Below are 27,997 nucleotides of genomic sequence, written 5' to 3'. Positions count from 1 at the left end.
TAATAATTAATTTTCTGTTTTCAGATAACATGTGCCTATCGGGTGAATTGAAATGCTTATGCGAGGGTAAGCTTACAGAGAAAGCGAAGTTACCCGTGATGGGGATACAATTTATCGAAGTGACTGGTGGCAATCGACGGTCTGGGTATAAAATTGGACCACTCAGATGCCAAGGAATAGGTAATTTGATTGAGTATTTCTGTAAGAATCACAGGTTATTTCCTGTTACTCATGCCGGTTGTTGTTTTGTTGTTGTTTACTGTTTGCTGCAAAGCGAGAGCACGTTTTCACACCGCACGCACTGGCATACAATGATGGTCTCGCTACAGGAATATCTCTTATTGGCTTGCTAAATTTGAGACCAGCGTTGTCCCGTTGAGGCTGAATGATAGATGAAGTTTTACAGCTTTGCCTGCAAAGACCGAACTCGCCCATATTGCGATGCTGCCGTATAGGGCGACTAATGCTAGCTGTGCGATGCGGTATAGGCCTATAAGCTTTGCGCACAGGTAAATGAATGACTGAAGAAATGGTAGCATCTGATTGGGCAAGCTGCAACAAAAGAGGGGAAAGATTCATGGAGATTAGACGGAAGGCACGCGTGACGACCGCTGATTGGACGGTTGAACGGTCGTGGGCGGAGCCGAACCACTACTGCTGGAATCTTGTATGGATGAGCAACGAGTCAGTGAAGGAATTACCATCTTGTAAGTAACCATTCTATGAAAGAAATAAAAAAAAAATTTTTAATAAGGCCAAATCTTAAAAAAAAAAAAAAAAAAAAACATGTTTAGCGTCCCCGCCCGCTTCCTCTTTGGAAGCTCCCTCCTAATTTTCTATTATTTTCTCTTTTTTTTTAAAAACGAAAAATTGATAAATTTTAAACAGTGACATCATTTTGGCCTCTTTGTCTGTTGCATCTAGCCCATATAAAGCTGATATGTCATTTCCTGAGTCCAATTGGCGGCCATTTAAAAAAAAAGCTGGCGGCCATCTTGAAAAATAGCCCAGTCGGGCGGCCATTTTGGAGGGGAAAAAGGGGCCTCCTCCTTCCTTATTTTCAAAAAGGCAGGACGCTAAACATGTTTTTTTTTTCATTTGGCCTAAAATACTTTACTTTAAACGGCCATTATACAGATTGCGACTTGTAAAATTTAGGACGACCCTTCCTTGGAATAGTGAAGTCATTTTGATAGTGGCAACTTGCTTGAAAAGTCTATCACAGTTTTCTCAAGTTTGATACAAAAATCAGTTTGATACAAAATGAAAGATGCATTTTGCTTGAATTAGTTCGTTCTGCGACCACCCATCTCTGATCATGTTCCAGACAGACGTGTCCCAACAGTTCCATGTGGGGGAGGACAATAGTATACTGAACACCTGAAATCTCGTCAACTGTTTTGAAACAGACTTTCTCAAGCATGTGAACCACAAAATAATGCACCATCAGTGATGTAAATCTATTAAGATCTTTACTTCATATATAACATCTTGTCCTTGAACTTTATATATTAAGTGCACATTTATATAGGGGAAAATCGAATTTGGAACAGATATGTCGTCGTGAGGTGAGGAATCGTCAAAGGATTGACTATTGCACAACGAGTGAAAGCAAAATTAAACAAAACAAGGTGTTGCACTAAATACACGAATGGATAAAAGCAAATCAAATATGTCTGTCACTGACAAGATGAAATACTAACAGATGCCAGAACTGTCTTGTTGACTCCAGCTAAACAGATCGTTTACATCTCCTGACACGTTCGTTTCTCGGGTATATCCGATGGGAAATTATTGGGGTGGTTGACAGCACGTTTCGTCTCGAGTCTGGCAAACAGAAATGTTATTACTTTCCAATATTTAATTGGCTCAGCTCAAGTTTGAGGTCGTGTTCAGGGCCGGTCTTGACGGAGTAGAAACCTGCAGCATTATTGAGCAAACAGTTCCTGGTGGGAACCCGCAGATGTGAAATTAAACGAAAGAAAAGTAATACTGCCACGATTGTGATACAAGATTTAACGATAGATAAAAAAAATCTTAGTTTCGGTTGTGTTATACCAAATAAATATCATTACTCTGGGTGACAAGCTCCCATTTATGCCATTTCTGTTGGAATGAAAAGAAACAGTTCTGCAACACGGGAGAAGTTCTAAGCCATGTACACGCGATGATGGCCAACAATGTTGGCTGGTTGATTCTCTTCCTTGGATTATTGATTCGAATTTACGGTATTAACTGTTTTACTCTGAACTATTGTTAAGCCCAGTTTTCATGTTGTTGTGAGTTCATGAATTAGCCTTATCTTCGCTCCGGTTTTGTTTTTAAATACAATATTTTATACTAATTCGTGACGTTTGTTCCTCAATATTATCAGCTTACAGAAGCTGCCACGAGTGGCGACTCGCGGGGTACGAGGGTGATGGGACGTACGAGGTGGATCCAGACGGGCCTGGAGGACTGGAAGTTTTCGAAGTGGAATGCGAAATGGATACAGGTAAGTGAAATGCGGTTCCAGATTGCAAAGAGAGAGAGAACTATTTCACAGCTAGAAAGGTCCTTTTGTTGCATAACAACGTATCTGAAACATTAACAGTACATAGACTTCCTCGTTTCAATGTGAGTCGGCTATGAATCATGTCATTAATGGATTGAGCCTAATTTTGAAGGTAAACAAATCATAAGGCAAACCTAGCCCAGCAATGAAGACGTCGTCCAACCTGGGCTAAGGCAAACCTATACACTGTACAGTAATCGTACAAATTCAGATACAAAGAGCAACATATTTTGTGACAAATCCGCCAAAGAGTATGGCAAAAGACATTAAAGATAAAAGGAATCTTAGCCTGGAAAAACATAAGGAAGGCATTAAGTCCCATGCATGTTTTTCTCCGAGTTCTAAAGCTATAAAATACAATTTTCGGCAGGTTCTCTAACAAACTCCGTGCAATTATTGTCTTCAACTAACCGCACGTTAGATGGTATAGACATATCTCACTATAAACTATACAGGGTGAGTACAGAAAACGAAACTACGGAATTTTAAACACAACCACCGTTTTAAAGTTCTGTCCACTGATCACAGAAAAAGGTGTGCGTTCTTTCAGCAAAACGAAAACAATTCACACACATCCCTATGTGATTTGTTTTCGTTTTGCTGATAGAACACTTACCTTTTTGTGATCCGAGGATATAACTTTAAAACGGTGTTTGTGTTTAAAATTCCGTAACTTGATAATTACGAGAGTGATTTGAATGATTCTTGTACTAAAAGAAAGCTTATGAATTGAGTTTTCATATCCTAGATTTTGAAAGTCATGCAGAACTTCACTAAAACATTGGTCCCGACATTTGGGTTTCGTTTGTTTTTTTCTCACCCTGTATAGGTCAGTGATGTAGTGCCTTGATGCTGGGCCTTGGCCTTAAGGCTGCCTTAACCCTCCGACGCAGAAAGCCCATTTAGTAACACACTTACAGTAAGGGGTCCCCCGGGGACCCAAATATTTAGCGCCACGGTTTGAGGCTACACAACACTGTATCCACATGAACACAATCTTGCCATGTCTGTAGACTAAGGAGGTGTATTTGTATACATAGTCTGTGGTCAAGCCGTGCACTGTCTACTCGCAAGTGACCTTGTTTGTGCACGTGTATATGGTGGGTCCCCGGGTGGGCAGAAATTGCGTCGGAGTTGTTTTGTGCGCGTGTATATGGTGGGTCCCCGGATGGGCAGAAATTGCGTCGGTCCTTAGCCCAGGTTGTCATGCTCAGATATGCCTGACCCGGGGTCACACACTAAAGGTGACTGCATATATCCGTAGAGGGTGTCTCTTGCTAGGATTAGATGGAAGATCACCAGAATTGGTTTGAAACTTTTTTTAAAATTAAGGTAATTAACCAAATTGGGTCCCCAAAAGGGCTAGATTCTGCGCCGGAGGGTTAAGGCTGGATTTTAGGGCCTTGGCCTTGGCCTCGAGGCTTGAGGGCAAAAGCCTTGGCCTTGGCCTTGGCCTTGAGGGTTCAGGGCCTTGCAATTTTGAGTCAAGGCTCTTCAAGGCCCATAGATTTTTGCATTTTCCAGATAAATCTGTTCGAAATTTTGCTGTTACCATTTTAATCGTATTACCATGGAGGAGGGAAGCACCCTATAGATTTGTGTGTTGGGCACACTTCCACTTTTGTAGCATCACATTTTGTTACCATTGTAGTGGATTTGCTGCAAAAATATTCCGTACACTTGTGGGGCTAATGAGATGATCACTTTAATTGCATATAACTATGGAATGGATCTGATTGGTTGTATATGTCTCCCTGATAAGTGCTAAAGATTTGCATGTATCTGTTTTAGATAATGCTGATATTTCTGACCTTGTTGGGCCTGCAAATAAAAATTTCCCAAATCAGTTTCTTGGATCCTCCTTTTGGTACACTTGGGAGAATTGTGTGTCAATATAGAAGTAAATCATTATTTTGTTTAGTTGAACCATATTGAAGACCTGAACTTATACAGTGCAGTCATAAAACGGTGTAGGCCTATGCGAGTATGTTGATTGCAATTAAAGAAATGTTGTTCTTCGTAACGAGCAATTCGTGATGATAAGGGCGGATCCAGGGTGGCCAAAAGGGGCCATGCCCCCCCCCCCAAAAAAAAAACGAAACCATTTTTTTTAATGTGACGTCGTAATAAAGGCAGGCAATGAGTGCACCACCATCTTTTCCTCAAAAAACATCGGTTAAAATGGTCAGAAATTGCCTCAAATCGCACCACAGAGCATCTCAAATCCAAAATTTTCGGGGCCCTTAAGCGGGCCCCGAAGCCGAAGTCGTAATTTTTTGACCCACTTTTTTTGGGGGGACCCAAATTTCTTTGCCCCCCCCCCCAAATTGTGTTCTGGATCCGCCCTTGCGTGATGATGTGTCACTCATGTGACTATAATTAGTTCTATATCAGTGGTCATTTCATAAAACAGGGCCTTGGCCTTGAGGGTTAAGCCTTGGCCTTGGCCTCGAGGCTTGAGGGTCAAAGCCTTGGCCTTGGCCTTGGCCTTGAGGGTCAAAGCCTTTGCTCCAACACTGGTACTATAGGTATACTTTTACACTGTTGATTAGGAACTCGTTTTTTATAAAGATAATAATTAAATAAAATCAATTCTCAAAAGTTATGTATGTACCTTTGACAGGTTATACGGTTGTACACCACGACAAGGACGTCGAAGGCTTTACAGTGAGAGTGACGGGTAACGGAAGAGACATCATAAAGTACGAGACCCCTGGCGCCTACCGGAAAATCCTTAACTACACCACGGCTTCCCTACCTCAAATCGCGGCACTGGCCAACGCGTCGGACCGCTGCTCCCAGTTTGTCTCGTTGGAGTGCATGAACACAGAAATCTGGAACGAGAGGGGCACTCAGATGACTTGGTGGGTGTCACAGGACCAGGAGAAGATGTTCAACTGGGGTGGGGCTCCTAGTGGATTCAATGGATGCGGTTGCTATGTGAACAACAGTAAGTGAGTTAGCGGTTAATTGCACCCTGTGAAATAAAATTTCACAAAAGAGATTTTACTTCATTCAAATCAAACCTTCAGATCTTAAGCTTGACGGGCACTGGCTATATGCATGGGGATGTTTGCATTGAACAAACGAGGCAACTATTTTGCGTCTCTATGAATGTTGCAGAGCTATAAGATATAGCTATAAGCTATCATTCCGAATCTTGCTAGTTCAGCCCCTCTTTTATACCCAACTGCATGATAAGTACAAATTAAACGGTCAGATGATCCGAAACTCTTCGCCTCACGTGTCTATTTCAGTAGACGTTTCTTACCATATGTAATCATTGCTAGGAACAAATTCATTATCTTCCATCATCTTCTTATAGACATGCTTACGGTTTACCATGTAACATGGTTTCTTCAAAGTTAAGCTGATATCGTCTCTCAGTGACTCCAATGTTAATAAATGTGTTGAACAAATTTGGTTCAAGTTCAGCAGTTTCAAGGGCGGATCCAGAACACAATTTTTTGGGGGGCCCAAAAAAATTTTGGTCCCCCCAAAAAGTGGGTAAAAAAATTACGGCGTGGGATTTGGGGCCCGCTTAAGGGCCCCGAAATTTTTTTGGATTCTAGATGCTCTGTGGTGCGATCTGAGGCAATTTCTGACCACTTTAGCCAATGTTTTTTAAGGAAAAGATGGTGGTGTACTCATTGCCTGCCTTTATTGCGATGTCACATAAAAAAACAAAAACAATTGGTTTCGTTTTTTTGGGGGGGGCATGGCCCCCTTTGGCCCCCCCCCCCCGGATCCGCCCTTGAGCAGTTTAGCGTCGGTCCGCTCCGGTGCTACGGTGCAATACGCATTACGGGTATCACTTCGAACAATGGAAAAAAATCCGGGTAAATGATACCAATTATAAAAAGACCGTTGGCCAATGACAGTCGGTTTGACGATTTTTCTCCCCCCCCCCCCATTTTCCCTTTTCTCAGTTTAAAAGGAATTCTGAATCCGTAACTTCCTTCTCAGTGGGGCGGGTAATACCGTAGTTTGCAGGTTTATATTCGTTTTTCCCCAAGCATGTGAGAATGGAGAGAGATGCAATTGCGACAATGACAGCCAGCGAGGTGGCTCCATTTGGAGGTTGGACCGGGGATTGCTGACTGACAAGTCCAAGTTACCGGTGAGGGAAGTCCGTGTTGGTGACGTTGGCCACCGGGGAGAGAGGGCGAACGTCCGGGTCGGTCCGCTCCGGTGCTACGGTGCAGAAAGTGAGCATGCACGCGAAGGTGAATCGTCGCGACGAGAGCTTGTATGTAGTTTTATTAGACCTCTGTATACATGGAACCAAACGCTCAACTTTCATTTGTTTTTGTCCCCACTTCCAACGCATCATGGAAGCCAAAAGTTGTCAAATTTCATTAGCCAGTACCTCGGCACCACTTCACAACGAGATAGTCATCGCAACCAGTTGCTATACCACGCCGCCGTGATTTGCTATCAGCAGTCGCCGCGGCGTGATATGCTTCTCAGTATTTCTCGTGAACCCTGGCTCTTATCTTGCGTCCTTAACAAAGTAACGTTCTAAGATGTTGTGTTCCTTCTCCTGGTTTGACTGTATATCGATGCTGCAGGGGAAATTTCCGGTAGCAAAATATTTTTTTTTTTATCTTATTATTATTATTAATTTATTGGTGGGGGGAGGGCGGGCGGAGATTCCGTAAACGTTAGCCAAGCCACTTGATCGGAGAGTGCACGTGACGATAACCCACCTGTACAATGAATTTCTGAACGATTCTACAATGCCAAGTGCAAGTTATCAGGAGATACCTAAACGTCGAACTTACGAAGGTCACTTTGCATAAACGAATAATCACTTTTTCTATGTACTCGAAATTTAATCGTTTAACGGACAGTCTAGGCTCTCAACTCTCACCTCCCGAAAGCAAATTTATCAAACACTTTGAAATCCATGAAGTGGGCTACTGGACGAGTCGATCAATAAATGATTTGTGCACCTATTGTACAGTAAATGCATGCATGCTAAATGGCTTTGGATTCTCTCAATATTTTCTTTGGTTGATGGAGGTCGAGAGCGAGCGAAATACTGGCAATCAATAATTTGTTGTCTCAACAAAACGGGGGGGGGGGGGTTATATGCTACTAAGTACCACCACTTCGTTAAAAACGTTAGTACCGAAATCACAATTGATTGCCTAATTGGGGAAAATACTCTCACGAGGTCAAATCTATTGTGTAGATAAGTTAAGATGTTTTGTTTAGTGCCTACCGATTCGCGGCAATAGATTGAAACACTACAATGGTTTAAGCGCATTGGAAAAAAACATAGCGCATAGGTCGAGGGAATTATTCCAGCTGCGGCAGTGCAGTGAGTACAATCTGCCTGTTGATTTCGCCTCTGAATACTCGGGAGCGAGGACGACCAACTAACGAACAGCGTGTGCGATTGCACCATAAGGATGACTTCTTCATTAAAATGGATACCTACGTCCAGATTGTTTTCAACGTATCTTTATGTCTGTGTCTCCTGAACGTAATATTTCCAGTCTTAGGTAAGTTTGTTTCGAGGCGTAGACGGGCGATACTTCATTCTAAGCAAATGTTTTCAAATCTCGACGCAGCGATATTATCCTTGCATGCAGTCTATTGGCATAGCAAATTATCAGTACAAATTTTGACCCGTTTATTTGTGGACCAGCTTGGTGTTTTATGTACCGTTCGTGCTCAAGAGATTCCACTTTTTTTCTCCTGACGACTTTTCAATTTGTAAGTTCTATTCTAACGTAAAAATGATTTTTGAATCGTCTTCAAACCTCTGAAAAAGGCTTTCATTTTGAGTTGCTTTGACGCCCCTAATGCACAAAAGGATAGGCCACAAATAATTAAAAACTCGTAAATTAAGTTATTCTATAACTAAAAAACTAAAAGTGATCCACTTTTTTTGTTCAATGTCTCATTCAAAATTAAATAACTTTGTATTGCTAAAAAAATAGTGATTTTAAATCAGTTTTGTGTCGGGGGCGGGGGGGGGGTAAAACTTGAAAAATTCGCATCATTGTGTCCATCGATTATAAGTCGAGAGAAAGTCATACATGTTTTGTATCGTAGCCCTGAAGAAGGGAGATCAAATCACTTGCAACAAAAATCGCAACATGGTGTGATGTTTCGTATGTCTTCGTGCACTATTAATTCATTATCATGGGTTTTCGACTTTCGAACCAGACGGATGGATGTGTTTGCGTGGGTTTTGCCTCAGGGTTTACTGAAAGCGATTTAAATTAAATCCGGTTTCAATAATTATTGCAAAATATTTGTCCAAACGAAGCGTGAAAGAGAATCTCAAAGTTTAAGGAAATATTTAGCTTTAGGCTAAAAGTATAATTATTTAGACTCTGTGTTTCCCGTTCGTGGTTTTTCAAAGTGGGTGGGGCCGGGATGCGGGGGGGGGGAGGTAGCCACTCAAACCACTCCCCTTTGATCCGTCCTTGTTGCTCAATAAAGACTAATTGCGGATTCCACTTTAATCGAATAGCATAATGGTGTAGTGTGAGTGAGCCAAATGGAGAGTTAAAACCTCAGCACAGGAAGCATGTTGGTACCATGCAGCGTGCACAAGTTTTGGGTGGGAATTAAGGGAGGCAAAATGGTAATTTTTCGTAGAGAATGTGGACCCCAATTTTTTGTTCGTAAAAATTGTTTAAAAAAAAGGAGGGGGAGTATTATACTAGTTTCATTTTTGAGGTGCTGGCCTTTCTTATTCCCTGATATATACTCCCATACATTTTTATTTAAGATTAACTTTTTCCATATCTAACTGATTTCTTATTGACAGGATTATTCCGGAACTGCGAAGAGCTGCGTCTGAACGGTAGGCAAAGGGATGATTACTACCGGATCGACCCAGACGGAGACGGCCCACTAGCAGGCTTCAGAGTCTGGTGTAATTTCAAAAGCGACAAGGGTGAGAAATCATCATTGCTTCCAATGCAGCCATCTTAGAGGGCAGTGCCTTTGTTTTGCAGGGATATCATAATGCATGAGTGAACCTTTTGTGCTCTCATTGTTACTGAAATAAAACAACAAAAGTGCACTCTACGAATAAGATGGCTGGTACACATATTCTATTGAATACTCTTGCACAGTTGTCAGTGAAGATTAAATTTCTAAGAGGAAGAGAATAAGCAGACTTCATATCACGGGAGATGTAATACATTGAAAAAAATATGCTTCTTCCAAAATACCGCCCTCTTATTTGCCGTTGTATTTTGTTGTCGAGGGAAGCAAACTTCTCCCAGTCTGCATGTGGTTGCGCTGAGCACTGTTCACAGGACTTTTCCAGGACTTTCCAGGACTAAAATACGACAATTTCCATGACATTTAACGCCATTTTGCAGAGAAAAGTTGTTTGGTATTATGATATTGATGAACCGCTGATGTTAAGGCTAACTAGGGCCCTATAAAGCGTTTGAAAATAAGTTTTAATTAATAATGGCTTACTCCTCCCCCTACAGCCATCCTTATTGGGTGCACACAATCAAATCAATTCCCATCGACACCAGTGCTAAATGCGCATACTTCAAAATCCTTTTAAAAATACCCTCAAAACTCTCACAGGCTGCACAGAGAAATGATGATCAACATGTCGTCTTTCATTTTCTTTTCATTTTTTGGTGGGTTAGGCCTGATTGACACATGATTTTTTGAGAAATTTTCACCCAAAGAAGATAAACGAGAAATGTTTGCCAAAGAAAGTGGAATGTAGACATCTTGAAAACGGATCCCTCCACAACATGGCTAAATAGCGCCACATTCGAGATTGCATCGAAAATGCTCAGAATTGGAAGCCCCAAGTCCGGGCCAAAGGTGTATTGCCATATCTCTTCAATTTTCTAATTCCAGGCTGTCAGAACTTTTTAATATAGAAGAATAATGGAGTGTATAATTTTTATTCATGAGCTCGGCAGACGGATTTTTGGCCTATTTTAATACTTGTGTGCACCCTCAAAGCGGACCATCACAAAAATCCCTTACATGATGATTTCCATGACTTTTCCACGTTACTTTTTTTAATATTTTTCCCGATTTTCCATGACTTTCCATGACTTTCCAGGACAACGTGTTTCCAGGACTTTCCATGATGTGTCCATGACCGTGAAAACCCTGTGTTGAGTTTAGGCCTATACAGACTAGTTTGCATTCTTTTGAGTTCCTATTCCCTTTATAGAATATTGGAGTTTGACAGGAACTATGTTTGGTTCAAAATTTTGATAACCTGATAAACTTTTGGGAGAAAAAGCAATCATAAAGAACCCGAATTTTACAAAATAATATTTTGCGAATTTTTGAAAAAAATATATGTTAGTATTTTGCCTCCCAATCTTGAAAAGGACCCATTTTGTAGCCATAAGATGATTAACTTTGTGAAGATTAAAGTAACATCGGCTGAAAAAAGTACGTGTACTGCGATAATTTATTGGGGTTGGGACTTGGGAAAATTGCCATTGGCGTCCACACGCAAAAAAAGAGGGAAATCACGCCCACCCCCGCCCCCACCGCGGGTTCGCTACCCATGATGAGATAAAAGACGCTAAAAAAGTGGATGTTTTTTTCTTTATGAATTCCACAGCTTTTACCGTTATAGATAACGACATGCATGATGTTGACATCCTTGTGTCTATTTCTAACGATCGAAATTATGAGGCACCGGGTGCGTACACCAAGAAGCTTGCATATGAAGCCCCATCAATGGAGGTAAGAACTTCGTCTTTACACAAAAGGTATATGGACTGACCATAACTATGTAAAAAGATGATAGGATTTTCCAACTGCAAAGTATTTGTGTCAGTTTTTTTAATTTTTAATTTTTTTTTTTTATAATAGTCTAAGTTCAAAGTTTTAAAATTTAGTCGGTTCTAAAAACTTGAAAATGCTAAGGATGTATTTTTATGCATTACGGCCAATCTGAACATTCACAGTCACATTTCGGTCACTCATCATTGCAGTTGTAAACTTGACTCCATGGCCAGTTGTGTATGAGTCATTTCATGTTATTTCAAGTGATACAGGACCAGACTTTTTCTTTAAAAACTTTTTAAAACCAAAGCTTCATCCTCTGTTACAGAAGTTTTTTATTTTGTTTTATTTCAATCTCCCCTCCCAAGCACATGGTTGCCCTGATCAACACATCCGAGGTCTGCCGTCAGTACATCTGGTACAAATGCCGGCTGGCGGCCATATGGAAAGGAGATATACAGGTCACGTGGCTGTTGTCACGTAACAAAGAGAAAATGCCCAATTGGGGCGGGGCTCCAAGTGGTTGGAAAGGGTGTGAGTGCAGCATTGACAACGGTACGTATTTTACAAATTTTACGACTAACTTAATAAATTCACGCGTCCCTCCTGTTTCTATTCGTTTCTTCGAAAACGGAATTCAGTGTTTTACCTTCACTGACTTAGATAAGCCTTTGTATTATAGCATAAGAGTCAACCACACACTTTCAACCATCCCTTAACACAGAATGAAAATGTACATAACATTTGGTATATACAAGCTATATGATAACTTTGTAGTTTAAAATTTAAGATATAAAAAAAAACCTGACAGCAAAGTCATTTCAGTCTAACGTCTATTGACAAGTTTATACCTGCCGGAACACTGGTCTCTGTCTATGTACGGTATAATTCGAAGGAGTGTACGAGTATTTCAAGACGGGAGACAGGACAGTCACTTGAATTATGCTGGACAATAATATTATTGTCTAACGCGCCTGGCGGAGTGTGTAATCATGTATTAATTCACAATATCCAGATTTGTGTGGTTTAGGTTAAAGATTTAGGTTATAGAGTTTAATGCTATATTTACAGATTGTGCCGGAGGTGGGAGATGCAACTGTGACCGGGATGTAGAGAACGTCGTGCGCTACGACGAAGGGTACTTGACAGACGCGGCTCAGTTACCTGTGACGGCCATTCAGATAGGCGATATCGGTGACGAGACGGAGAGGGCGCGCTTTAACATCGACCCCCTGGAATGCAAAGGACTTCGCTCCAAAGTCACAGGTCTGTTGATGTTGTGTTGTTAATCATGTTGTTGTTGTTGTTATTGTTGTTGTTGTTGTCCCGGTCGATAGTCTGTTTTGCAGTCATAAGGCAGCAATCATGCTCAACATGCGCTTTTGCTTTAATGAGGGTTTTCCTTGCGATTCTCGAATTTTGAAAGACTTCCAGCCAGTTGATAAGGCATCGAAAAGAAAAGCCACTGAGTTGCAAATCATGCACATTAAGAGTGCTGGAAGCTGCCGAATTTCAACCGCATGCTGCCTTGCGCTGGTTGCGAGCGAGCGCGGCCTCCCCCATTTTTTTGGTTTCTTGCAAGTTGCAGGTCTTTCCTCAACCGAGACCCGGAGAACCATCGAAGCTAGCTGTCGATGGTTTATCAACACGGCATGGACGGGAAGCTTCATTCAGCCATCCGTTTTCCTTGCTCCATATACATTTTCAGCCATACGCACATGGGTGGACGGTAGCACAACTACTTCACTTCGTCAGGCACACGGGGATTTCGGTAAACATTTTCGATGTACGATTCTGTATTTTGAACCACGCCATATCCATTCTTCACCCACCACCCAACATTTTCGGTACAGTTGAACAGCTTTTTCTTGTTTGGGGAGGGGAGGGTCTCTGACACAAAAGTTGATTTGTTTTCCTAATACAATAAACCTTAACAACTATCGATCGAAACATATCGATATTGTGCAATATAGTCTCTGCTTGGAAAATTCCATTTAGGCCTACAAGCCCTGCAAAGGAAGTTTTAGTTTCCTGATATTAAATCAAAATAACCAAAGCAGAGAAGTGTACAATTTGAGTTCCACTGCCCAATTAAGTTACAGCAGTGGATTTTGTTTTTCAAAATCAACACAAGAAATTTCTTTTAAAAAACATTTAACAGAAATCATGTGCAATTATGGCGCTTACAAAACGTTGTCGTTTTATTTGTCCTTTCGCAAATGTGTTCTTGTCATCACCGCTAACCGCTAAAGTGTATTTTAAGCGCTATAATTATGTGAGTAAAAAGTGTTCATGAGTTGATTGCCGACTTTCGATATGCGCGTTTTTTTATCCGATTTTTTTGTTGCGTTGCGTTGCGTTGCGTTGCGTATGCGTTGCGGATGCGTCGAAATTGCTCCATGGAGCGATTTAATAACCGAGGACCGAAACGTACGGAAGCGTATTTAGGACATGACCGAAAATATTTTTTAGGCCCACTACTTCGCCTTGGCGGATTACTATTTCGCCCGGGCGGATTACTATTTCGCCCATTTCGCCCGGGCGGATTACTATTCCGCCCGGGCGGATTACTTATTCGCCCGGGCAGACTACTAATTCGCCCGGGCAGATTACTCATTCTCCAGGCCGGGCAGACTCCTAATTCGACCGGGCAAAATAGTAATCCGCCCAGGCGAAATATTAATTCGCCCGGGCGAATAAGTAATCCGCCCGGGCGAAATAGTAATCCGCCCGGGCGAAATAGTAATCCGCCCGGGCGAAATAGTAATTCGCCCGGGCGAATTAGTAATCCGCCCTGGCGAAACACTTATTCGCCCGGACGAATTAGTAATCCGCCCGGGCGAAATAGAGGGCCGGTATGGCTTTTTTTGGTCATGTCCTAAATACTACGGAAGCGTATTTAGGACATGACCGAAAATATTTTTTAGGCCCATTACTTCGCCCGGGCGGATTACCATTTCGCCCGGGCGGATTACCATTTCGCCCGGGCGGATTACCATTTCGCCCGGGCGGATTAACAATTTTGCCCGGGCGGATTACCATTTCGCCCGGGCGGATTACCATTTCGCCCGGGCGGATTACCATTCCGCCCGGGCGGATTACCATTCCGCCCGGGCGGATTACTAATTCGCCCGGGCAGACTACTTATTCATATGAAAAGGGATGCGTGCCTCATACATTATGAGATCGATTTTTCGTGTCCGTAAAAACGAAACGTAGTGAACGTATGCGTGATAGCGATGATATGCACATATGGAAAGGCAGCTTGATTTCGTCCGCGAATACGCATTCGACAGCTAAGCGGGCGAGACGGCGAAGCCGCTTCTCCCGCGAAGCGGGCAGGGCAGCGTAGCCACCTTTCCCGCGAAGCGGACGAGGTGAAGCCTCGTTTAGTATACATGCACACATTAAAAATTCAAAGTATTCATAATTAATGTGATGGTCACGAATAACACGTTGAATTGACGTAAAGATAAACAGTTGACAAAAAAAATGAAATGTAGGATTTTTTTTTTTTGTATTTTCATTTCAGATACAGTGTTCCGTCAAGAAGGTCTGAAGGAACCATATCTACATACAAAATAATGCAACAAATTTCGATGTGGAGAATTCTTAGATGCTCATGTCTGTTTCAATGAAATGGAATTAATGAATGAAATGAGACAGTTCAAATTGGGACCGGCTTTGTTATTTTTTCCTTAAAGATATAAATAGAATCATTTGCATTATCCAAAAAGTAACCTACCAAATTATTATAAAAATTTACTCGGATTAAAGATCGTACCGGTACTAAACACTCCGTGATACTCCGTCTGGCTTGCTGTCATTTAGAAGAAATCAAGATATGTAGGTGATTTCCTACAATCAGTCAATTGACTGATCGTTGGAAAGCGCAGAGTGCTGTATGGACGAAATTGTGTTTCGCGATCAAAAGGCTGTGCATAGTTGTTCACTGTTTTCTTTTAAAATAGATTATGGTACAACCGTTAACTTAATCTTATCACCGTTTTCTCGAAAAGTGTAACGGGCCATTCAGAATTTTCAATGTTTTAAAATTTCGACTATTTTTCCAAATTGTGGGTGGGTGGGTCAAGCTAAATAACTGAAAATCGAATTTCACTTTTCATGGAAAAAAGAGAGAGAATAAAAAAGGGGAAGATCTTTTGACTTTTGTTTGTTGTCGAAAAGTTGCAAAGAGACAGCTTTTGCCTCCGCCCACCACTCAGCAGCAACGGATTGTTTTCCCGAAAGGACACGCAACCCGCACAGGCCCGCCAGTGGGATGTAATGATGTATATGCCTTGTGCATGTACATGTACATGTTCATGTTTTTTTTTTTAATACTGCGTAACAAAGAGGTTTTTTATTAATCGAAATTAGGGGTGGGTGGGTGGGTCAAAATAATTTGGAAAAAAAGTCGAAATTTTAAAACATTGAAAATTCTGAGTGGCCCCTAATATCCACTGAGCTGAAACTTCAACAGGTTTAGTTTTGAACATTCTTCTTCGGATTTCGAGGAAAGCGAACAAAATGCATGAAAAGCAAATGATACATTTTGCATTTAATCTACAAGAAATGTAACCCACTAATTTTGATAACTTCACACACATTTTGGGGGAAGTTAGATTTTTCACGGCAAAACTTTGAGTAATTACCAACCCCCATCCCCACCAAACCTCGAAAAAAAATTGCAAGAGATTTCACGTTTGTACCAGATAGAGCACTAAACTATTTCAATGGAAATTGTCCAGTGCAATTGTGAATGTTGAAATAAAAACAGAAAAAGTAAGGAAACTAATTTTTTTCAGTTTAAAACCATTTATTAGTTTGAACAAATGCATCTCTTTGGATTTAATAGATTTCATCAACACTCTAATAACATGTTACTTCCGGTTTGATGATGACATCACTTAAAATATGTAGAATGAATATGGATTTAGTTTAGATAGATTACATTAGCAAGATAAAGTGAAAAGAATGTCGAAAAATATGAAAATTACGTGAACATAATGGATATGTATTGATTACACATATAATGGATATGTATTGATTACACATACTTTCCAGTTCGATGACATCATTACTTGTGTAACAATCAGTGATGGATTTTGATTAAAAAAAGGGGAAAATGAGAATTTTTTTTCTAATTCTCCCTATAATAATTTCTGGTCTGATGACATCATCAATCTGAAACTTTGGAAAGTAATTTGTTATTGTCTACACAATTTTAATGGGAATTTTGGTAAAATTTTGACCAATTATTTTTTAATAAAAAAAAATGCCGCCTTTTGTGTTTGCCATGCCTCATTAAGCATTTGTATAATTTGTATAAACTGTAATAAAACATTTCCATTTTCAAGTTATAATCATTTCTCTTTGCATGTCCACTCACAGTAACCCCGGAAGTAAAGGTCAAAGAAAGATCACTGATGTTATTTATATTTCACTAAAATTACTGTTATTTGTTGATTCAAAACCCTAACCCTGCTGAATCCAGCAGGATCCAACTATGTCACATACCCGATGGAGCCTGTTGGATTGAGCAGTTAACCCCTTGTGTACATTCCTCATGCAAAATGTTGGATTCAGCAGGCAACTGAACCGCATTATAACGCCATGTTGGACTCTGTTGGATTCAGCAGACAACTGAAAATGAGGCACAGTGGATTGAGCAGGAAAGTCCGGTTGAACTCTGTTGGATTAAGCAAGGTAGTCCTGAGGAAGTACTAAGGGGGTTAGGGTTTTAATGATTCCACATGATTAAATACTCAATGGATACTATAGATTCTGAAACCATCTATATTGTAAGCCAGGTTCCAAGAAGTCAAAACGATATCTTAGCACTTATGGATCAAAATTATCGACTACCAGAAACCTGGCTATGAATTGACAGGCTTGTATGCTGTACATATACTGACACAAACAGAGTATGGCTTGAGCGAAACAATTCAATTTTATAATCAATTATTACAATAAATTTACAGTTTATATATATTTACAGTACATTGGTGTAAATGTGTTGTTTATTTACACAGACTTAATTTTTCGACGATAGACTTCACATTGCTGATGCTATTCCCAAATTTTGCTAGGTTTATGTGTAAATCATTACCTATAAGGAACTACAAATGTAGTCATCTAGAGAGAGATGTGGGCAAACGAATTGACTTTTGTACATAATTTAACTTTTCTTTCACTGTGGTCAACTTTGGTGCTGTCCACTAACGTGTTTAGCACATAATCTGCGATTGTAATGGAAGCAATCTTCACTTCATGAAGTAGCATATGCGGCAGCACAGAGTTTGCTCAATCTTTGCCGGAGTATTTGTTGTGATGGAACAATGGATATCTCCGTACTGGGTATAGTGGTAGCACAGAGCCTCTTTGTGCTGATGTGAACAGCACCATGGAATTGGAGTAGACTCTCTTGGTTAACCAAGTGGCAAATTGGGACATGCTCTGTGACACCAAGTTCAATGATTAAAAAAACACTTACATGTGATTTACATACAAGCATTCCAAATAAAACGGAGTGATAAAATGAACACTGTCTGACCTTTATTCTGTTGGTTCAGTCACATTTCAAAATTAGACTAATGGACTTTCACACTGGATAACACTACCACCACAAATATCTTCAACTCTCTGTTGAACTCGATCTTTGATTTGGAGGATTTGGCAAGCATCCAAAAGCTAGAACAAATGGATTTTCATTTACTGCTTGCATATGAAAAATCCAACAGAAGTTGGCAACTAATGGCTACTGTGGTTGGATTCAGCAGAGTTAAGGCCTAATTGGAGATTTAATCTCGGATGCCTGTAGTGCTTTGGAGTTGAGAGTTCATAGGTGGTAATTCATTTTCATTTGAAATTTTCTGTGTTGCAGTCACAATATGGGAGGCCACTACAGGCTTTTTAAATCCCAACCATTTATGCCACCATGAAAAACCAAATCAAGCTTTCGCTGAAGCATGCTCCTACTTAAAAATGCATAATTTTCAGATCAATAATACATCAGAATATCCTATGGACAGCAAGTCCTTTGAGACATTGATTTGGTTAATTCACTGTAGCCTTACCCTGAATACATGGAATGGGGAAGCTTACTCAGCCACTGAGGGCTGTTACAGTGACCATACCATTTTGGTCTCATCTTGTATGATGGCAAACTGTAGCTACAGTTGTCCTCATCAGTGGCTATGACCTCTGGATCATGATTTGGAATTTACCTGGAAAAATGATCAAAATCAGTGTTCAACAAACTACTGTGCATAGATTGACTTACATGTATACACTAACTTCGAACAATGCTTGGAGGGTACAAGTTCTACAAATAAAAAAAGGAGCTTTTGTCATGTAACAGCAAAATTCTGCTATGGTACCGGGATTGGTGCATTTCTCTATAATATATCTTCATGTGTAATAATCAATGGAATGGAACAATTAATTAAGGCCTGTTTATCAATTCCGTTTTTCTTTCTTTCACATATTGTGATCTTAATTTGAATTACAATTTGGGGGATGAAGACTGACAGGGGTTCAACAACAAAATTTCTCAATCAGCAGAAGGAGCTTAAAAATATTTTTAAAACACTTAATAAAATGCGACTTTTTGAATGAGTCGACTCCGTCAACCCATATTTTTATAATTTGAGTTGGCATCGGTCATGTAAAATGTGATATGCCGCAGTAGTGCACAACATATTTCTGTATAAGAAAGTGTAGTTGGCTTCTTGACAAATATTTTTTTTTTAAAGTTGCATTGGTTGTCAATGTAAATCAGACACTGCTGTGAAGAAAGGACGGACGGCGGCATTGCTTCAAATGAGTAAGGAACATCCTGAAATATTCTTCATACAATCGCGATGGTGAAATGCATGTGCTGTGATTTTTTTTTAGTCATGGAGATACCGATGTGAGAGTTACTGATCAGAGGGTTAAAAACAAATGGAATTGGGCTTGGTGTGAGAAGTATCTTTGCAAGGGAACTCCAGATGAAAGATTGCAGTAGCTCTGTGGTTTACTTGTTCAATTCAACAAATGGGAACTAGAACCAGAGAGCTAATACTGATGCGGGCAAGGTAAGGAAAACAAATCAAAATCTGCATTTGGGTTATTAAAATGTTTTTATAGTAGTTCATTTTAAATCTTGTCTAACTGCTTAATTGTATTGAAGTGTTGCATGTACCTCACTAAAATGAAATCTATCTCCCCTGAAATAGCCTTCCTTGGGTCACAAAAATCCTAAAATCCAGAAGTAGGGTCCAGGATTTCAATAGTTCTGTGCATGCTTGGATCCCTGGCCATTACATTACATTCTGGATGGTCCCATCCAGAATTGGTTTCCTGTTTTTTGGTATTCCCATTCTCATGTCCGGTTTATATGTTTTTAGTTATCCCAAGAGCGCTCGTGGAACAAGGAATATGGAGTGCATCTGTGTCCCGTATGCCGTTTCAGCCGAAAAAGTTATTTTCAATCAAACTTGAAACACAACAAAGAAGGAATGTACACGCTAATGTAACTTTCACGCAGTTATGCAATACACACGTGTGTGTGGCAGGAATAGTGCGCGCATCATAGAATATGTTTTTTTGTAGAATAACGTTATACACAGAGTGTGATATGGAAGGTGGTATATGGGATAATATCACACTGTTGTTGCCATGAACTGACCAATCAGGGGTGAGGATTCAAGTTTGATTGAAGATAGTGTGAAATATCCACAAAGAGAACTCATGAAAGTTAGAAGTTCTAAATTTAATATTGGCACAATTTGTTATCCAAAGACAGAAAAATGCATGTGACATGATCAATAAGCACTCAGATACATAATTGGATAGTCACCACCCCCCCAAAAAAAAAATAAAGAGAAAAAGGGACAGAATTTCACCAGCATTAAGAAGAACCATTAACAGAGAACTCAGAAAAATGGCAGATCCGAGGCAAAGCTGCATGCCTAAACCGTCTAACAATGGTATTGTTTTGTTAAAATACAAGCAAATACTCACATGCTGGCATATTGCTGACTTCCGCTGTGACAATGCAATTCAGTCCCACGTTGGCTAGAGCTCCACGCACCAGACCACATGTAAATGCTAAATACTGTCATCATCGCAAAGTGAAACAAAATGAAAGTTAAAGTGATTTTAACAACAATCACTGGTTTTGTTCAAACTGCTCATTGGAGCTTTCCATGTTGGAGTTACTGCGAACTTCCACAATACTAATACCCCACTAGGCAAAGGCTCATATTTCACTTACAACTTCTGATATTGGCAATTCCATTGTGAATAGTTAATCAAATTACAACAAGAATGTGTACAAACCTAACAAAGTCAAAGAAAGAAAAACGTTTCACAATGAAGATTGCTAATCACCTTTGGTGCTGCTTCCAGATATTGCTTGCTAGCTGACAGCTGGACAAGAAACCTGAATTTGTTGTCTTGCAGAACATAGACACCCTGGTATGATAACAAGCAAAAACACATTAGTACAGTGACCTGCTCAATAAAAATGATTCAAAAGTGATATCACTTTTGATGTGGTTACTAAAATGTAATTAAAAAATAAGGAAACAGAGTTAGCGTTCATTGTAAAATATCTTGAATCTCTGTGGAGGTGTCAAGAGTGTAATTCTAGAGGTGTATGAATGTCTGACAAGTATGCACACATAACACACAAGAAACCTGAAGATTAAACAGAAAACCTAATCAGTGACTGGTTGAGTTGTGATGCCCAATGTCATCACTTATCAAACATCAAGGTACATGTAGGCATGTGAAGGGAAATGTATTATAAATGTAGCCATGGAATCTAATATCTGTTTAAAGAGTGTGTAGTTAGGCCAAGCATCACTGACTTTTAGGTTTTCATCACCGCCCATCTTGATTTTCACTCCCACCCCAATTTTTTTTATATTTTATATTTTTTCCTGAAAGTGTTTTTTTTCTCCAACAAAAGTGTATTTTCCAGACAAGTTTCTCACAAAATCCACAGGCACGGTCGCATTGATTAGCACGGAAACATTATGTACTACATACTGAGCACATCGCAAATTCTTACTCTTAGTAAGTCAGCGTAAAGTCGGGAACCATGACAAGTTGATGTGGTATTGATACGACAACGCTCTAGGCACCATACAGTACTCGTGGTCGTAAAGTTGTTAAAGTTCAAAGTTTGACATCTAGCTGGCAAGGGTAGGCCAATTGTTGCATTGTTTGTTTGAACACTTATAAGTCAACTGTAAACCTACATGCAGTCTGCTATAAGCTGCGAGGTTCATTATCCTTTCTAAATTCTAGACACACACCCTAGGTCATCAAACAGCTGACTGGTACTTAATACATGTATTACATGTGTAAGTAGCTTTCATGTCTGTTGTGTCTTCTTTTAGGTTTATCTGACGTTGTCCCCTCAATTCACTTTGAATGTGAATAAGTGGAATATGTAAAATATCAATTCCCCTCCCGACCGATTTTTCTCTAAATCTTGAGTGATGAAAACCTAAAAATCAATGTTGACTGGCCTTAGGAAAGAGTAAAGACCACAAACATTTGTACCAAAAAGAATTTTTTCATTGTTTATGGCAATCTGGAGGTGGATTTGAGGCACAATTTAAACCTCACTCTGACAATTTTTTTTTTGGTTGTAACTTACCAGGTGGTTTGTTCTAAGATTGTCAACCTGTTTTTTGAGGATGCTGGACCAAAAGTCTTTACAAATGAATTTAATGATGTCCAATTCACTCGAGAATCTTGGGGTGTCCTTAGTTAAGCGTTCTACCACACTTTGGCCAACTCTGTACCCCATCTGCTCCAGTTTAGCTACCAAACGATCCTGAGAGGGTTTAGGAGACAGAAAAAAGTTCAGTTTATGACACTGCCAGATATAAAGATAGATGAAAAAGTGGAAAATTTCAACTTGTACAGGTAAAATGCTTTTTAAAAACATGTTGGCTTTGGTAAATGAGATACATGTATACATTTTTGGAGGGTCAAGTGGTAGAGGCGATGCATACTAATTCACCCAAATGGGAATACATGTACTATACAAATATTGACTTTGTCGAGCGCAATTTGAGTCTCCCGCACAAATTTAAACTTGCGCGCGCAAATTTAAACTTGCGCGAGGGACTTCCGAAGCACGCAAATTACACTGCGCCAATTTAATTTGCGTGCGCATGTTACAACTTGCGCAAAGGCGATCGCAATTTGAGAACCTTGCAGGCGGGATTTTCATTGATGAAGAAACAAAATGTTCAAAACACGAGTACATGGACAAATAAATTAATAAATAATGGATATTAATGAACAAAGAAATATATAAAAAGGGGAATTCAATTAGCGTCAATGAAAAGGAACATTGAAATTTAGCAATTCTTATCAGAGAAGTTTTTAGGGGTGGGGGCGGGGAGGGGACCGGGCAAGCAATCAATAATAAGCACATTGGCGGCGATTGGCTGAGAGCGAGTTTTGTACTTTCTATTTTTGCTATCTTTCAGTGCACGGCCAAAAGTACTATACCCGTAGCAACCAAAGTACTATACCATTAGCAACCAAAGTACTATACCCATGGTGCGGTATTTGTGTGCAAATGGCAAATGCATGCTGCTGTGCGAGTTGAGCGTTGGGCGTAGCGCGTATTGTTCCTAAGAGAGCGCGTCACAAAGTTGGGTTCAAACATTTCGTGAAGGGGTGGTTTGGAAGAGAGAACTACGTTTCCCACCAATTTTGTATTGAAATTGAAGTTTATGTTAACTGTAATCAGATTTAAATAATTTCAAATATTAAAAACCGAGCAGAATCTTTGGGTGAATTTCACCCAGTGAAGTGTTATAAAACAAATATTGAATGCTTTATCTCGTGGTGAAGTAAAACTAGCCCTCGGTGATCCATGGAGCATCTATTTTCCCTCTGCTTTGCCTCGGGAAAATAGCATGTCCATGGATCACCTCGGGAGGCTAGTTTTACTACACCACTCGAAGCGTTCCATATTTGTATAATAACACCTCTCCCACAGATTCTGCTTGAATTTAAGTGATAACTGATTTATTTAATCTAAATACAATTAAATCATACATCTATTTGATTACAAAATTATTGAAAATTTACTTGCACTTTTCCAAACTACCCCTTCACGAAATGTTTGAACCCAGCTCTGTAGCGCCAGCGCTTGGGAACAATGCGCGCAATGCGCACACCCGTATATATGCATTTGCACACATAGTACCGGTTCTTATTCCTATAGGCCTGCATGTAGTACTTTGGTTGCTACAGGTATAGTATTTTGGTTGCTACGGGTAAAGTACTTTTGGCTGTGCACAGCAAGATAGCAAAAACAGCATATGCCATGTGACTCGCTCTCGGCCAATCAAGATTCAGGATCTGTGGGTGAGGCGTTATAATTGAAACTATGCACCCGTCGGGTGTTAAAAACATCATATCCCACATCACAGTGGTCAAATGATGGATGATAAAAAGGTCATGCACTGTAGGGCTATCTCAACTCTAAGAGCCAAAGATCCTGACATTGAATACTATTATTAGGTCAGGGAACAGGATGGTCGACTGCCGTAACAATAGCCACTGCGAATCTTGAAAACTAACGTTTGAGGAAAGGAATACTGCTTAAGGTTGCAAAATATTCTGAGTCATATTTGAGTAGGCCTAATAAAAAGAAATCTGAGCTAAAGACATATTAATCCTTATTGCAAATATCACTGAAGTGATTTTGCACAAAAGTCCTGGGCCCAAAGGACGCAGAAAGGGATGGGTTGAATTCAGTACTTGGATCCCACTTACATGTATCTGCCACCAAACACATCAATTTTCAACTCATCTTGTGATTTCAATGAAGACAAATTCAGAAAGTTCCGGCAATGTGTATACATTTCAGCTTTTTCCAGGAAAAATGTGTTTTTAGAGCACGTTTTGGATGCACACAACATTGGACAGCATGCAGACATTCTAGGCAGCCATATTGCATGTACTGACAATGATGTGGGGTGCTGTGGTCCAATGGTTATGGTGTTTGACTCCTGTGCCGTGGTACATGAGTTCGAATCCTGACCGTGGGAACATGGTGCTTGTGCTCTTGAGCAAGGCACTTTACCACTGTTGCTCCGTCCTTCGGATGGAACGTAAATTGTATAATGCACGTTAAAGAACCCAGTAACACTTGTCGCTAAGAGAAGGGGTTCACCCCGGTGTTTCTGGCCGCAGCACCTTGTAAATGTAAACCCTTATAAGGTGCCACATAATGGGTCTCATATCTCTCATGTACTTCATTCACCTGTCTCTAATAATAGATATCTCCCAGCGCCTTGAGTGCAAATTTTATGAAAACGTCCTCAGTAGTGCGCGGACCACGGTGTGTGGCCTTAGGTTCAGCGCAGCATACCGACGGCCACACTACTAGTGGGGCTAGTTCACGGGTCTAGGGTCTATGATCAGATGATAAATAGGCCAATCAATCATGTCAATTATCATGCCTAGGCTGGTATCATGCTAGCCCCATAAATGTGGCCTATTTACTGGACTGCCTCCGTAAACATAGGCCACACATCCACATGTACAAAAATCGTGTCGACGGAGCCAAATTTTGATTTTCACATTTAGGCTTAGTTTGTAGGGTTTTTTTGCTTTAGAAGCATACTCACCCTCTTTATAGGCTAATCAGAAAGTGCTGCCTTTTTCAGATGTATATTTTTCGTGAAATTTCCAGATTCATTTTTACACGTTTGCGTATCAAAATTTCAACATGAAATTTCACAAAAATTATGGGGCTAGTAATCCCTACTGGTATCCATTGTGCAAATTCACTCAATCGGTATTTATGATAAGGCTTATGATACAGGGCCAGGGGTCATAAAGTATACTTTTAGTTTCGCTCAAAAAAACCCCCAAAAAGCCAAATTTTCTCACGAAAAGGGTGAAGTGGCCCGCCTCCCTAACGTAGTTACATTGCAGATAGGCAAACTGTTTATAATACCAAATCATTCATACCTTTTCATCTTTCTTTGCTGATTGTTCTACATAGGAAACGATCTCCATATGCAGAAATTCAAATAATACGTCATCTGCCATTTGTTTATTATATCCGTTTAAAATGCCCAGAAATTGTTAAAACAACACCTGCCACTTTGCTAGCCAACAAACGAGTTTAGTAGGCGCTAATTAATTAGTCAGGCAACCAGAATTGAGGTTGTGTGATAAGCAAAAGCTTGCGTCAGGGAATCATTCCGAAGTTCATGTCGAATATGGAATGCCGAAAATACTGTATTTAGTATGTAAAAATAATATTCATATATAATGTAAGCAAATTAATCCCCAAATTGTTGCTTTGAGGATGTCATTTTTTTTAGAAACAGTACATGCTACGTCCCAGTAAAGAGCTTTCGAATAGACCTAAACATAATGACGTCACGCTTTGTTTACATGTGCGCGTTCCTATGAGAGCCAGGTGGGACGCGTCAAACGTTCACAAATGGCTCCCATATTCAAAAAGATTAATCTACAAGAAAGGAAGGAATTCTTGTCTGTAAATATTCAAACTAGTTGTCTCCTAAATGCATGCCTGATTTATTTTTTCATGTATTGCACAATACCATGTTCCCGGTAGACAAAATACAAATGGCACCTTGAAGATTCCCACCTCTAATGCTTTCTCAAAGTTTTGCAGTCACTAGAGCAAACATTGGGTCTTCATGCCCAACTTAGTGTTAACGTTCCCTTCTTGTTGTTAAAATTGAACTGCTTAATTACTTATAATAATTTTTTTTATCATTTCTATTTTTTTTTTAGCATTTTCATATGTATCAGTTTTTGTGTTCGTTTTAAGTATATTGAGTTTGTTTTTTGATGTATTCTTTTGTTTTTATACTTTCTTAAAACATTCAACATTTTTCCGCACTCGATCATGTCTATTGTTGAATTCTCCCTGTCTGTATTTGTACATGTACTTTTTATCAGCGTTTTTATGTCCTTTTTAGCTCTATTATAAAAAAATTAGTAACGTTATTTTACAGATATTGTTGATTTGTTTTTGTAGCTGGCTTGCTTTTATCTTTTCTTTTATTCAAGTTAATCAGTTTGCTATTGAGTTAAGTGCATATCATTTCATTATTTGTTTTGAAAGTCCTCAATGTTTTGTTTTTTTAATTCATATTTGTCAATGAGTTTATTTGAATGCAGGGCCAGGTGAAAGCCATTTTTTTGCTGTTTGGGTTAACCCTGATATATAAAGGAATAAATACATTTTTAAAAACTCATACCTTGGAGAATTCGTACCTTAATTCAATTGTCAATTATTGCCTTTTAAACGATTTGTGTTTTCTCGTGAATTGTAACCATTCTCCTTTTTTCTTTTTTAGGGATCGGATTCTGACGATAACATCGACAAGTGATCTCCACAGACTTCCGTGCGAGATTGTGTGTGGTTGTTTTGTCTTCCAACGATGTATTTTCTTTTAAGACACTGGGTCTGGGAAACAGTTTAATTATTTTTTTTCTTCCCAACGAAGCATTTTTTTAAACATATGGATTTTGGGAACTGTTTAACTTATATTTTTTCCCAAAACGAGTAAGTTCTTTTCTTAAGAAACTGGGACTTTGGAGGCTGCTGTACTGATTTTATTTTTTCATTGGAATTTTTTTTATGTGGAAAAGCTGTCTTCTTCTAGCTTGGATTTTGTTTTATATAAATTTGTCCAAAACTGCAAGAAGTTCAATCTCGTTTTTAAACATGACTTTGTGTGGCCAACCTAATTAGAGCAGGTCTGGTGGCTCTGAAAAGAGCCCCAGAACGTGGATAGAAGTATAACATTAAAATGATCGGACAAAATTGGGGTGAATTTTGCCAACTTTTCGAGTTTTGCAGTTTTTACTTGGGCTCTTAATCTTAATTGCCATTATCGACAAAAATGCCCCTCGGTTTTACACGTACACTGAACGGTTTAAAACTGCTCAATGCATGACCCCACTTTAGGTCTCGTTCAAATGACGTCATTTCCTACAGACCATCCACGTGCATCGGCATTTTGAGCGTCAACTTGTATAACGCGCATCGGCTGCGTCGTAATTTCGAACTTTTTTCGAGCATGGGCGTCACCAGGATTTTTTCCGGGGGGGGGGGCAAAGCAAATTTTTCTCCAAAATTCCCTAACTTTTTCATTATATTCTCAATTTATCATTTTTCCGAGCGTGAGCAGGGGAGCATTTGCCCTCCCTTCCCCCCCCCCCCCCCCCTCATCTATTAACAGCAATATGGCTTCGCACCTCTTTTTCCTTTTTTTTTTCGTTTTCCGGGGGGGGGGGGCCTTGACATTTCGAGCATTTCGGGGGGACATACCTTGATCATAACTGATGCAAGCGCGAAGCGCGAAGCCCTTACGGCGTGGGGTTCGGGGGCCGCTTAAGGGCCCCGAAAAAAAATGGATTCTAGATGTTCTGTGGTGTGATTTGAAGCAATTTCTTACGACTTTCCTCCATGCTTTAACTAATATTTTCTTGGCAAAAGATAATTATTTGAACATCGTTTTCGAGGTTGGAGACATTGAATCAGCTATCGGTATTCTGAGCTATTGGCGTGGGGTTCGGGGCCCGCTTAAGGGCCCCGAAAAAAAAATGGATTTTCGATGCTCTGTGGTGTGATCTGAGGCAATTTCTTACCACTTTAACCAATAATTATCTTAG

At 39.9% G+C, this 27,997-nt stretch overlaps 2 protein-coding genes across 3 annotated transcripts; one reads left to right on the top strand and one right to left on the bottom strand.

Moving 5' to 3' along the window:
* The first annotated feature begins 31 nt into the window (after positions 1-31).
* LOC119720630 lies at positions 32-15,086 on the top strand. Its single transcript, XM_038190384.1, has 10 exons — positions 32-707; positions 2,375-2,494; positions 5,178-5,504; positions 6,571-6,780; positions 9,345-9,473; positions 11,139-11,263; positions 11,674-11,860; positions 12,377-12,571; positions 12,894-13,076; positions 14,838-15,086. The coding sequence occupies exons 1-10, from the start codon at positions 518-520 to the stop codon at positions 14,888-14,890; spliced, it is 1,719 nt and encodes a 572-aa protein (XP_038046312.1). The 5' UTR covers positions 32-517; the 3' UTR covers positions 14,891-15,086.
* Positions 15,087-16,100: 1,014 nt separating this feature from the next.
* Positions 16,101-25,492, bottom strand: LOC119720618 (trafficking protein particle complex subunit 6b-like). 2 transcript variants are annotated; one of them, XR_005270106.1, is made up of 6 exons: positions 25,310-25,492; positions 21,963-22,142; positions 20,684-20,767; positions 20,315-20,408; positions 16,561-18,534; positions 16,101-16,492 (listed from the first exon to the last, which is right to left on the bottom strand). XR_005270106.1 is itself a non-coding variant. In XM_038190369.1 (5 exons), the coding sequence occupies exons 1-5, from the start codon at positions 25,388-25,390 to the stop codon at positions 18,503-18,505; spliced, it is 471 nt and encodes a 156-aa protein (XP_038046297.1). In that variant the 5' UTR covers positions 25,391-25,492; the 3' UTR covers positions 16,101-18,502. The 2 variants fall into 2 exon arrangements, 1 of the variants encoding a protein (XP_038046297.1); XM_038190369.1 differs by having other exon boundaries at positions 16,101-18,534.
* Positions 25,493-27,997: the final 2,505 nt, after the last annotated feature.

Source organism: Patiria miniata, unplaced genomic scaffold, assembly GCF_015706575.1.
Source record: "Patiria miniata isolate m_02_andy unplaced genomic scaffold, ASM1570657v1 HiC_scaffold_13, whole genome shotgun sequence".
Classification (NCBI taxonomy): domain Eukaryota; kingdom Metazoa; phylum Echinodermata; class Asteroidea; order Valvatida; family Asterinidae; genus Patiria; species Patiria miniata.
This window is presented reverse-complemented; position numbering and strand designations above follow the sequence as displayed.

Bases quoted from the DNA above. Each gene is read 5' to 3' on its own strand.
- LOC119720630 (XM_038190384.1), top strand. From the start codon at position 518: ATGACTGAAGAAATGGTAGCATCTGATTGGGCAAGCTGCAACAAAAGA. The intron at 9,474-11,138 runs GTGAGAAATCAT...TGAATTCCACAG, and splicing joins TAATTTCAAAAGCGACAAGG to CTTTTACCGTTATAGATAAC. The intron at 13,077-14,837 runs GTAAACATTTTC...TTTTCATTTCAG, and splicing joins TCAGGCACACGGGGATTTCG to ATACAGTGTTCCGTCAAGAA.
- LOC119720618 (XM_038190369.1), bottom strand. From the start codon at position 25,390: ATGGCAGATGACGTATTATTTGAATTTCTGCATATGGAGATCGTTTCC. The intron at 22,143-25,309 runs GTATGAATGATT...AAACCCTCTCAG, and splicing joins CAGCAAAGAAAGATGAAAAG to GATCGTTTGGTAGCTAAACT. The intron at 18,535-20,314 runs GTGAGTATTTGC...TCATTTTTCCAG, and splicing joins AGTCAGCAATATGCCAGCAT to GTAAATTCCAAATCATGATC.